Here is a 13,431-nt window from a genome sequence, read left to right as displayed (position 1 = left end):
CTTAATAAACAGTACATATCAGTGACTGCAAAGCTGACACATATGTAGCTGATTTCAGGCAACACCCCACTGTATTAAATATTTCATTATAAATTCCCAAACCTAACAATTGAATTGTTGGATGTTTAAATGATCCCTTAGCTATGAGCCAATGCGAAAAATGATGAAAGAATCCACTATTTACTTGTAACTGAGGTTTTATTTTTGGAAGGGCAGCATTCCCAATTTGGAGGCTCCCAACTGTGATGAAGTTTCCTCCTAGTCTGATTTTCACTTGGCTTTCAAGAAGTGTTGCTACACCTATTACAGGCCACATTTTTTTGTTAATTACAAACTACAGTATGCATGTGACACCTGTATACATAATTTCTTAATTCCTCTATGTAGCTTAATTACTGATAAATATTTTTTTTTAACTCAAGAGTTCATTTGGTACCTACGGAGAATGTTACAGAGTCAGAAACTCTGCTGAGACTCTGTTCTCTGAATCACTTCACACAGAACAAAGATGCAATGGATGCAGGAAATAGGACTGCAAGCTTTCCTTGGAACAATTACCCAGCTTTTTCAAAACACCATCTCTATGGAAAGCAGTCAACTCCTATTGCAATTTATTACTTGCCTACTTTATGGACCCTAGTACCACAGACATCTAATATGAAGCAGACACTTCTCTAGCAAGTGCAGAATTTCTTCTATGCAATACAGAGAAAATAGGAAAGTGAATTCTACTTCAGACAAGAGGTAGTGAGGCTAATAGGCTCCACATCCCCCTGCCATGCTTATAAACCATGTAAATACTGCTACAGAGGAAACTAAAAAATCATGTTATCACACTGTTTTAGTTTTGAATAACCATGTTTTACACAAGATGCTCCAGATCTCAGCCCTTTGTTGCAGTGTATGTGCAGTTAAGCGTGTATGTATGTGCCACAGCCCACTTGCAATTCTTCAGCATTAAAGTAACATGCAATATTAATTAACCAAGAAATTTATGCAGTTTTGAGGAAGAAAACAGTATTGTGTCAAGATGTATAACCCATCTGGCAGAAGTGAATTAAACCACTAGGAGATCTTCCTATAGAACACCTCGTTACATCCACAAGGTATGTCTTGGAAGACAGACATTTAGGCTGAAATAAAACAAAAAAATAAACTCCATCTTCAAGTTTTAACACGCGCATACACCAAACACCCTTCCTTACACACTTTCATCCTCATGAATTTTTACTGGCATTATTGTATTATTCTGCAAGTAAATCTGTGGGACAGATTGCTAGGTATTAATTTTGAAAGATGATACGGAAACAAAATATGGGTAATAATTACGACATGACAGCAACGTAATGTCAAAAATAACTACAACATTCAGTTTCCCATGAAATATGCACATTCTTCCTACATGAAAAACAAAGTCACAATGTTTCACATTAAAGAAGCAACAAAAAGATGTACAAGTAATCCTTTTTAAAGAAACTTTTCAGCAAATGTAGGCAGCTGAGCAATATATAACTGCCCTCTTTGATTTATGATTATTTCCTTTATCCTGAAAGTAGTTAATTTAATACCTAGATTTTTAACAATAAAAGGTAAAAGGCAGGTTTAACCTAGTGTATGTTTTCTTTGCATCTAGGTCATCGACTTTAGGAAACAGAAAACGTGTTTACAAATGAGAGACTTCAGACAGTCACTTGCTTATCAAGGCTCCTTAGCGTGGCGTATGAATAAACTGAAATTGTATACCTGAGTGGAGTTAGATAGTTGGTTTTTCCACGGCTCCTCTGCGCTGCTGGTCAGGTTTGTGCGGTTATGAGGTAGAGAGAGTGCGTTTCGCTGCAGGTAAGGCACGTTTCCATTACTTCCACTTTCTGTTATGTGATTATTGCCTATCAAAATAGTGTCTGTACTACCCAGCGTTCTTGCTGTGCTGCAGGGAATGGGGCCTGCTGGAAAGGGTCCATTAGCCATAGGCTGCCCTGGGCAGGCGGGACGGATTCCACGCTGAGCGACATTAGGCACTCTGGTTAGAGCAACCTGCGGCTGCTGACCAGAGACAGAGTTTGTAGGCAGTGATGAATCAGCTGTTGGCCCATTAGGAATTCCAGTAGATCGTACCTGTGCAACTCCTGTTTGTCTCATCTAGTGGAAGATGAAAAAGCACAAGAACATCAGCTGCAGAATTTAAGAAGTAAAAAACGTACAAGGTTTGTGCACCTTATTGCATGGTTCAACTGCAATTTTATACTGATTTTAAGATCTTCCCAGTTGCTTTTGAGAAATAAGAGGACTGTCTTATTGCACAGACTGTCTAAATGCACAGAGCGAATTTTAAGGTAAAGGTATCAGCACACTTTTCTTCTAGACCCTTCAGTTTGACTGTTAGCATTTTACTGCTAAAGTTGGACACTAAGAGAGAGAGAGAAGTTAACAATGAGAGGAGGAGAGATATGCTGTAATACGGCTTACTACAACTAAGTATTTTTCAAGTAAGACTGCTTTTAGATGTGCCCACTCACTTTATGTTTGAAAGTGGGGCTTGAAAACTTTTACATTATCTGGTAGCCCTATAATAAAACATAGTTAAACCCATTACGTTTCAAGCAGTAAACCATAATTACACTTTATACAAAAAACCTGACTTAATGTAACGCAGTAAAGGGCAGGAGAACTCTGTACAATAGAAATTCTTCAGAATTCAAGAAACACAACAGACACCATTACTGACAAAAGTTCTGTAGAAGAGAAAAATATTTTTGTTCTCACCTGCTGGTGTTGCTGCATCAAGACAAACTGACTCTCCAGCTGTTCCAGCATAAGTTTCTGTGCTGGATTTAGATTATTTCGGTTTGCACGCAGCTGTTCCAAGTGCTGAAAAAACAGCAGTACATTTCAGAAACATTAAAATTGCATGTGCTTTTTAATAACTTTCTTGCATATAATGCTAAAAATTATCCCCGAAGACAAGACTTGGAAAGCTGAAAACATGATTGAGATTTCTGTTGCAGACTTAAACATTTTTCCATACGCTATTATGTAACCAAACCTTATTACTAGTTACTAAAACTAAAGAGACTTGCTAAATTATTTGAGCGTATAAATATTATCACCACACTAAAATTAAGTGTACTGGTACTGTGAAAGAAAACTACATTCAAGTATGATTACATAGAATTCTTATTATCATTATGTATGTTTTAACACTTTTTTTATACTGTGATATTCTTTTATTAATACTGTTCAGCATGAAGCAAATTCAACCTATAGTCACATTAAAAAAATAAAAAAACACAACAGAAAACCATACAATTACAGAAAATATCTTAAGTTATGATACTGAACTCCTTTGCAACTGACAAAATTACCAAAAAAGCTGATCTTTACCCATTTTAAACTAGTCAACACACACCATCATTCTGCCAGTAAGCCAGCTGCTGTTAAGTGGCATGACATAAATGCTGAAATTGTGGAACACAAAAGCACTATCTGAGAAGGAAGGGGTGTATGTGGAAAGGAGTGCAAAAGCTGTGGTATGCAAAAGGTGACATACGTTTTTCTTGATTGCTTTTAAATACGAAGCTACTTCACATCATTGTAAATAAATCCTTTAAACCCCCCCCCCCCCCACAAAAAAACAAACCAGAAACCAAACACTAAAAAAAAAACAACAAACAAACCAAACCAAGCCTCGCCAAAACCAAACACAAATCAGGTTTTAGCTCCTTTCAGGTCTGCATGTATTATTTTTCTACATCCTTCTCCTTTCCTTTGATTATGCTGTATTAGTAATACATAAATGGAACTGAACTATGAGTATTTAAAATAAAGTGTAGTTCATTCTGCTTTGAACAATTGTATTTGCAAACTATCACCTAAAAAAAAAAAAATAATCCAACTTAGGCAATAGGAATAAGAAAGACTGACGTAGCACATATGTCAGCAGATGTAAGACTGCGCTTCTCTCCAGTGCTATGGGTGCAGAGGCTTTGCGAGCACCACTGTTCTTGCTGCCCAACAATTCTGAGAAACCAACACACCCATCCCTCCTCCACTAGCATGTTGCAGCCCCGGCACATACTGTGTGACCATAGCCCCTCCCCCTTCTGCTTCTGTCAGCTGAGACACTTGGTGTGTGTTACTGTCCTGATTTGAGGTAGAACAGAACTGATTTCCTTTTCAATAATTTTACCATAACCATCCAGTCTCTGAGATGCCACTTTTAAAAGGCTGAATTAGAAAATATAATAAAGGTTTTATTCACCCTTGTCTTGCATCGTATCTTTTTGGCTTTCCTATTCATACATACTGGAACCTTGTTGAGCTATTGCCAGCAAATACAGTATATCGTACTTAGAGAAGCCTATGTAGCTACTGCTTAGAGGTTAAAGTTGGATCTGGAAAAAGGTGAAACTAAAAAGGGGGGAAAGTAGTAGGATATAAAATAAGCAGAGAGAAATACTGAGAATGCATGAAGAGAGACACAGAAAACGATTAGGGAGAACCAAATAATAAAGCCAGTATTGTTCAGATAGAGAAACCGCTGAAGAACTATATTAGAGTTGAGGGGAACACTGCTCAGTCAATCAGAATGCCTTCTGTTGCTGCACTGTGTTCCCTTCTATTATTTTTCATTGCATCCAAAGCAGTATCTGTAATACATGAGTAAGAGTCTCCAGCTAGGCCTGATCTTCATAATATGGAATTCCTGCTGAAGCTCACTACAAGCCCTAATGAGCTGAAGAGACAACAAAACACTGTAACAAAAAAAGACCTGAAACAATATTTCAAAAATAAAATCTAGCATGTCATATAAATACATTAGATGACATGAAATCTGGTACTGCTTTTGTGTATTTTATTTGAGTATTTGCAGAATGTGCATGTTTGTTTATGCAATTTGATACAAGCAGCTACCTCAGAGGAAAAAGAGGATATTACAATACTTCAACTCCTTCAATATCCCCCCTCATCACAGCAAGGAGCAAAATTCACTTAGCACAGAAGTGTGCCAATTTGCATATCTATCTTTAAAACATCATAAGAAAAAAGAATCACTGTATGTTCTTACTTTATAAATTATAAAATTCATACAATGTAAGTGCTCAGTTTCTGCTAGAGACCATTTATTTTATTACAGAACTAATCTCACATGGAGAAGCCATAAATATTAGCACAACTTGAATTACACTGTGGGAAATATTTGGGAAGTATTTCACATTGAATTTCAGAAATTTGAAACCAAAAACCATTCCAGATTTATTTTCTTAAAAGGAAGAAAGAAACAAAAAAAATACACAAAGCTTCTAAGATCTTCAACATACTTACCTGTAATTTCTGTGGTGTCAAGCACCAAGAATGAATTTGTTGCTGTACAGGAGGATGTGACACTGTATGGCCACCGCTCCAAACATCTGAAGTATTCTGAGAGAAAATATTACATTAAAATGCGTGACTATACAAGGGTCAACATAATTTCTTTTACTATCTAGATTTTACCTTAGTTATGAAAGAACTAGTCATTGTTTCAAGAATAACAATATAAACAAATAACATACTAAAACATGTCAAGTCTCATTCTACCATTCCCATACAGTATCAGAGTAGTCAGAGGAAAAACTTAAACGATATCTAATATCATAACAAGAAACAATCAAATCAAATTATGTAATTAACTTAAACGTACACTACTTTTAAAACTGGATACTTTATCTACTGTAACACTATTACATGATGATGAAACACTTGAATTCTAAATATAAGCAAAGGCAATAGACAGGATGACATGATCGTCTCCCTCTCTATCTATCATTAGACTATGATTGTACTTTTTCACTTATACAACTATGATTGTAGTATAGTGCCACCGATCTGCATTGCCCTTATGCACTTCCTGTCTGAACTGTAACCTGATTAAACACATCACTGAAAAATGTCTTTTAAAATTCCTAAAAACATTCCCCACCTTGATGCCAAAGGATCAAAATTCACAGCACAAATTCTGTGCATGCTGCATTATTTCAATGCATATCTCCATATAATTTTGGTAGGGGGCTCTTTAGTTCATCAGAATATATACCTTTGTTGGACTAGATGTTCTTTTCCTCTTGGCAGGACTGGTCAGGTCATCTACTTGGCTAGAAGGAATCATGTGTAGTGGCAAGGATTGCTGTGAAATTGGTGTTTGAGTGAGGCCTAGTACAGGTTCAGTATTTGGATGATGAGGTTTACAAGCCTAAGAATCACAGAAGGAAGACAAAAATATGGTTCTATATATTCTTAATTCTTTCCTTTAAATTATATATTTTAACAGCCCACATATATTAAAAGGGCCGAGTAGATATTCTGAAGCTGATCTCAATAACTGAAAAATCAGTTTCCATATGGTCATCAATGGAGGAATGTGTACCTTTCATGGGATTATTAAACCACTGCAGCATTTCTACTTAAGATGAAATCTTTTAAAATCATGAAAATCCACAAAGGTTCTAAATTGGTACCCCCATATTTCTCCCATATTATAGGGAGCTTCTTGATCTAATATCCCTTTGCAAATAAATCAAAGGCTTTTTATTAATAAAAGCCAGTCCTGTGCTCAATAAAATAAGCTTGACCACTACCGATTGTAAAGAACCCTTAAAGCTGGGCACCTGCAGAACATAACCCAACTTCTCACCTGCTGTGCTGTGTTCATGGCACCCTGCCTGGAGGTAAGCTCTGCGGGGATTGGTAGGCTCCATGCCTCCTCAATACTAGGAAGTAATTTAGTTTTATTCTGTAGACTACCTTGTGGAAGGTTACACAACTGAGCCTAGGAAAAATTATGTAAAAAGCAAATTTAACACAAGCCTACTTTAGTAAGAGCAAGTCCATGAAATCTTCCTAAATGCTGTAGCTAATTATGTCTTAAAGAGAGGACAGATTTAAAATTTGGGGTTTTAGAAAGGTGCTAAGTATAAAGAGGGTAACCAGAATATAAACCTTTGTGAGAATCAGAACAAAGATGAGCTCTGGATTCAGAGGTCTCATAATTCCTTTTTTCTGAAATTGCAAACAAGAGTGAAAGATAGCGTGTGTGTATTCTCTCTATATGTTATGAGAACTTAAAAACGTAGACAATACAAAGAAAAAAGCAAAGTGATGTAAAACAGTATGCTTTGATTAAATGTGCAAAATAGGGTTTATAAGGAATTAAGTTTCACTTAAAAAATGAAGAAATCAAATATTACAGGCTATGATATGCTTACAATACACATGAAAACAGGTTATACACACCACAAACAATTGCAAGTTAAGCTTGTATGTTACTCCTCCCCTCCCCTCTGCTCTGTATTTTGGAAGACTATTTCCCGCTTCCTAAAACGTTCGTTTTACCTGTAAATACTTTATCCGTGCTGCAAGTGCAGAGGTATTACTACAATTTTTGCTCCTAGTTGCATTTAAGTAGCATTTAATGGCATCCTGAGGCTGGTTGCAGGACTCATAGAGTGTGCCTAGGTCCATCCAGGCTGCAGCATGGCCATGGTCCAATTGTACAGCACAGATATAGGCCTGTAAAGCATCCATAGGCTGATTTTGCTGTTGATACAGCACACTGAATAGAAAGATTAGTGAAGTTGAGAATTAATAACAAAGTCAAAATACAAACAAGTCAAATATACACCACCACCCGCCCCGAAACCCTTAATAAACTTTGCTATTATATAAACCACCGTAATAAGCATAAACAACAAATAAAATCTTAACATGTAAAGCTCATATACTTAGTGCATTCAGTATTTTAAAAAATTCGAGAAAGTAAATATAAATTTTTTATTTAAACTTCAAATGAGACAAGTCTGACAACATGAAGGTATAAATAAAAAAGCTTTACGGTCCCTTTGAGAACACAAGAGAGTTAAAAAGCTGATATTCTTTATTTACATATATTAGCATTGAATTATATCACTGTATTACCCTGAATCATCCTTACCCTATAGAACACCATGTATCTGCACTTGCTTCTGATTTATCAATAGATTGCCTATAAGATATAAAGGCATCCTGAACTTTCCCAATACTTGAATAGCACCTGGGAGAAGAAAAAAAGAACTTTGGTAATATTTATAGAAGGTAATTATTGAGGATGGCTTACCAAGACTGATCTGATAAATGTTTTGTCATACAAATACACACTCATCTAGATGAATGCAAAACATCTGCCGTTTCAGAACGCCAGGCATAATCAGACTCAAACATCTTAATCAACATGTATTACTAACTATTTCTTTGAGAAGTACACCAAAACTGCTTAAACCCCAGCTCACTGCTTTTGTAAGAAAGACTCATAGCATATTTTAAAGACTTATATTTCTTTCATTTGTGGTAACTTATCAGTCAGTAAGTACAATATTTATCTACAGACAGCATTATAAAGAAACAATTAAGTTACCTATTTCATCAAACACATGGTTATGAAACTTCGTGTTCTACAAGAAGTGTTTTGGAATTATTAAGAGATATTGACCAACTCAATCAGGATAGTTCTTGATTGCCCAGGAAGCTTTTTATGTGCATTTCTCACATCTCAATAAGATTTCAAGTAATGAACAACAACAATGTTAAGTTTTACTGCATATATAGAGCACGAATTTTTGTAAAAAATCTTGCTGTTCTGGATTTTTTCACAATTTCTTAGTTGAATATTTTTCACATACAAATTCAAACGTATTCTGGCATTATAAGCAGAAATATCAGAACTTTAAAGAGAACTACAATTATACCACAGGGAATAACACCTACCTTTTTAAAATTAAAAGCTTCAAATAAATACAATACTAAAAATATAAATATCTTTACTAGTTTAATCTACAATAGCTCTGCTTCTTATATTGTTTGTAGTTAAGTTTTCCTGTTGGAAAAAGAACCGACAACTTTCAAAACACATAAATAACAACAGAAAATTTATTCTAGTAAAAAATAAAACCCAAGCAGAACTGTCCAGGCAAAGGTTTGTCAACCATGCTACTCTCTCTCATGTATTCTTGAAGCATACTACAAGAGGAATACAATAAAATCTAGCAGTACTTTGCCTAAAAACATCCATTAAGTCTGAATACAATGTTTCAGAAGATCATTTTAATCACAATCTAACCCAATTTCCAATAGACATGTTTCAATCTGTCTGCTTATCAGATACATGAAGACTTTGATTAGGATAGCACTAACATTAATTACCCAACGAAACTTAAAATGGGGTGATGGATTTTTTTCAGTGCGGGAGGCGGGTGGTAGTGGTATGTTTTTGAAAGGTACCTTTAAACTGCCTTGCTATCCAGTTTGGACAACCAGCAGAGGAAGGAATAATACAGTGGAATACACGTGGAGGGAAAAAAGAGGAAGAACAAATGCACAACCCTGTAACCCTGTTCCCTTCCTCTTCTCCTGCCCTTGTATGGACTGGAGGAATGGGGCACAGAAAGGACCGCTAGATTTCCGCCCCCCCCATTTCCTGCATTTCTCCCCCTTGTTTGTGTGGTCGTAGGTTTCACTCTAACTACATGAAAGCTGTGGCACGGTAGGAGCAGGAATACGGCAGCTGGGCACACAACCTTCATGGAGCCCTGGCTCCATCCTGCTGCTGCGTAAGCACTCAACTAGCTCAAGGCACATGCAACGGGACTGCTGAGCTAAAAACATGACTTTAGCCCAGTGGGTGATAACACGAGCCAGATGATCATGAACCAAATGAACCAAAGTTCATTTCCCCTTTTCCCTCCACACCTGCTCTAGCCCTCTGCCCTTCACACTCAGTGCTGGTGTTCCTCCCTCAGCCTGCAGACAGCTGGTCCAAGAGGCCTGTCTTACAGGAACAGCTGGAAGAATATAATTAGGATGACAAAAACAAAAGCAGGTTCCAGTTGTACGTGACCAGAACCTCCAAGAAAGTCAGCTGGAAGGTACTGAGGTTAGGATTTGATTTTTGCATAATTCCTTTCAAATGTATTTCTGAACAGAACTGACTTGTTCACATAGGACTTGAACTGCCCTCAAAGCTTTCTCCAAAACCTTATTATTTCAAGAGTTACTGCTGGTTTGCTTAAAGTACTCTATTTCCTTAAAAAGGAGACCAAGAAGACTCATCAAATTTATACGATTTACATCTTAGTAGGTTAGTTAGTTTTCAAGTAAGAAATACTGTCTCATAGTACAGAATAATTACAACACTTAAATAGATATTAGAATGGATTAATCTGAGCTATCTTGGCCTAATATTTAGTTGCAATATATGCTGTTTATAAATGGATGTATACCTGGGAAAATATTTGTATTTTAGTGCAAAAATTGATTAAAATTAGAAGGGAGATTCTGAGAACATACAAAGAATTATGAAAAAGGTATGAAGAAAAGTAACAACATTTACAGAGAAGTTACCAACAAAAAAAAAAAGGGAAGAAAAAAAAAAAAAAGAACAGAAAATGTGGTAGGAGGAGGAACAGGTAAAACCAGGCAGGGCAGACTAAGATTACTGTAAATGTGTAGACTGAATAATAACTACAAAAAAAGCAGGACCACCTGGGTAACATACTTCTTTTCAACTTCTAATCTATATTCATCCCAAATATGTTAGCACCTTGTCTTTTTATACACTTTCTATAAACCTAGACTTCAGCAGAAACATACATCCTTTCCCTTTATTTTTCCTCTGTAAGTATTAAGAAGAAAAACAATGCAAGATACTCAAAATAATGAGTACCCTCAATGAATTTACAGTGTCTATAAAGTCATTTCTCACCTTCCAAGGAAATACCAGGATTGACCAGAATTTGGATCTGCTTCTAGAGATTTCTGGAGATACTGTATAGCATAGCTTTCCTTGGTTGCCTTGTCTCCAAGCTGATCCACGGTGTGATGCATCCAGCCTACAAAAAGAATCCATAAATGGCAAAGTGAAATTCCCCAAGACCATTTAACACTTTGGCACAGCAGGATATTCATTGCATTAGTTCCTCTTTAAAAAAGGGATATCAAACAATAATATCACTTACATATAATTTTATGAATTAAACTTCTAAAAATTTTAAAGTTCTATACTAAAATTACAGGTCAAAAGGACCTTAAGTCAAAATTACTTTCAGGTATTTTTAAGCATTTTTTTTGTTTAAATAATTTTCTATGAGGTTAGTTGCACAATTATGAACTGCTCAATCTTCTACTATAAAAAGTTAATCTGAAAATGTTACATCTTTCCACCTCCGAACATAGATACCTTCCCTGTCATTGTGAAAAATGCCACCATTCTCCCTGTATACACACCCATTATCTGTATATTATGTTCTGTTCACTCCTTTTCTTCTAAATCCTCATATTTATCCCGTATCTACATTTGGACAATTCCCCAACAACATCAGTAAGAACTTTTGAATCTCCACTTATCTTTCTTACATTGTCTTTTCATCTCCATTCCTACAACATCCTTTCTGTTCACCTTGACAAACACAGTCACCTCTCATCTACATAACAAATTCTGCTCAAAAGATTCTTTTATTTCCTCATCTAACCACACATCGTTTTCTTTCAAATGCCTTTTTTTCTTTCATTACATTAGACAAATTATTCACCCCCACTTTAAAGGCCTCCCACAATCCATACTCCCCTATCATCATTTACATGCTCTAGCACTGATGCCAGGCTGGGCTACCATTCAAATAAAGCACCTTCATCATCTTCTCAAGCTGCTCCTCATCTGCCCCTATGCTTAGATGGTATTCCTTTAAGCAGCCACAAAATCATCTCACTGTTAATATCATGAGTACAAGGAAATCCTTTGTAGCACGCAGCTGGCTTGCTGAAATCGCTACATAACACACTGGTCAACAATCTCTTGCTGTTTAAGCTCCATGTATTTGTCTAACAATCCACTGCTTTTCAGCCAACATTTGTAAAACAAAAGATGTGACAACAGATTGTCCCTATGTTTTTACGGTGTCCCACCCATAAACAGTCCCTTGTGGAACACTATGATACCAATTTCATAAAACATCCAAGGTTTGTATACGGCTTTAGTTACCTACAGAGTTGTACACACAACCTGCCCTAAATGTCCATTTAAAACCTCCATCAACTAAACTTCAGCACCCTAAGCTTATCCTTTTTAATACAGTCAAACCACATGAACAGGTAATACCACTCAAAAAATCCAGATCAGATTCTGATCTCATCTGAAACGCTACACAAAGTGGACAAGGCTGAGAACTGAACTGATGAGTATTTGCAGCCTTACTTCACTCTCTGTAATTAGAATATACCTTAAAAATTTTTCATTCTACCTGTTCTATACAGCTTATTTTTTATTCCATAGGCTTATAGTTTGTTAACAGTAGCAGCAACACTTTTGCAAATGAAGGGTAAATTTCCAAGCTTTAAAAAAGGCAGCCTAAAAGAAAATTGTATCTGTTGAACAACATTTGCCTAAGGTGTTTTAAGAAGTATCAGTTAGAAACTGCAGTCAGAAGCAGAAGTCTGAATATTTCATGGGCTGCAAGAAATGTCAGGTCAGGAGCCAAGTAGTTACAGTGCTGAAAAAAAGACTACTTTATCTTGTCTGAAGATGAACCAAGATAAAACCCTACCCATCATTAAAAAAAAGGAAAAAAACCCCAATGATTTTTGCAGAGACACATAGCATTCACAACTTTCTCTTATGGACTTCATAAACAAGGTATGATTTTGATTCAAATCCCAAGTCACTGAAGTTCTTAAGCATACAGAAAATACTCATGCTTTAAGAAAAAAAAGGCTTATGTGAGGGTGGCTATCAGAATGCACCTGTCTAACTGTACATTAAGGATAAAGGTACCGGGTGGTGCAGTGCCAGGGAAAGTCTGAGATAAGGTAATAGTTCAGGGATTATAAACAAGGTTAAAAAAAAAAAAAAAAATAAAAAAAAGGACATTAAACAACTTCCAGAATCTTTGGAAATGTTGTGTGGCAATGCCTATTTTCTGTTTCATCAGAACCTTGCTGGGCTGAAAGATAATATATGTCTTCAGAAGATCTTTACTGAGATACACTGATAAAAAGAAATAATATGCTTCTAGGAGACAGAAACGAGAACTAGCAATCCCTAGTGCTGAAACAAGGGTTACTTCCCCATTTTATCTTCCTCTGCAGGGAGGTAAAAAGGACAGAAAGCAAAACAGAGGGTGAGGGAGAACAGACATAAGTTTTCCACTAGAATAGCAGAGGTAAAGGAAACTGGACGTCTCTTCTCCTCATGCATAAAAGGAAGGTCATTTAGAAAGACAGCAATGGAGAAACCCTGGTAAGCTGTGCAGTTCCCATTTGCAAGACCTAACTCAAATTCTCAAGTAGCATAGCGACTACTCTTCCACTCTTGGGACATTTTTAACATAATAAACAAAAGCCCAGATTTTGTCCATGCTTCACAAATATTCC

General features: G+C 36.2%; 1 protein-coding gene across 19 annotated transcripts in view; it reads right to left on the bottom strand.

Moving 5' to 3' along the window:
- The window catches only part of KDM6A (lysine demethylase 6A), a 162,083-nt gene that overhangs the window by 41,399 nt on the left and 107,253 nt on the right, over nt 1-13,431 (bottom strand). For 9 of the 19 annotated variants that reach the window (XR_008468059.1, XR_008468058.1, XM_054211940.1 and 6 more), the window contains 8 exons: nt 10,769-10,895; nt 7,967-8,065; nt 7,369-7,588; nt 6,671-6,805; nt 6,074-6,229; nt 5,323-5,418; nt 2,764-2,868; nt 1,744-2,139 (listed from right to left, as the gene is read on the bottom strand). Coding sequence is in view for 17 of the 19 variants with exons in the window: in XM_054211940.1 (XP_054067915.1) it covers nt 1,744-2,139; nt 2,764-2,868; nt 5,323-5,418; nt 6,074-6,229; nt 6,671-6,805; nt 7,369-7,588; nt 7,967-8,065; nt 10,769-10,895 (1,334 nt within the window). In the remaining 2 variants the exon portion in view is untranslated. The remainder of the gene's footprint in view (nt 1-1,743; nt 2,140-2,763; nt 2,869-5,322; nt 5,419-6,073; nt 6,230-6,670; nt 6,806-7,368; nt 7,589-7,966; nt 8,066-10,768; nt 10,896-13,431) is intronic. The other 10 variants (XM_054211982.1, XM_054212003.1, XM_054212011.1 and 7 more) reach the window with 3 other exon arrangements.

Source organism: Rissa tridactyla, chromosome 1, assembly GCF_028500815.1.
Source record: "Rissa tridactyla isolate bRisTri1 chromosome 1, bRisTri1.patW.cur.20221130, whole genome shotgun sequence".
In the NCBI taxonomy this organism is placed as follows: domain Eukaryota; kingdom Metazoa; phylum Chordata; class Aves; order Charadriiformes; family Laridae; genus Rissa; species Rissa tridactyla.
Note: the sequence above shows the minus strand (reverse complement) of the source record. Positions and strands in the feature narration are given on the sequence as shown.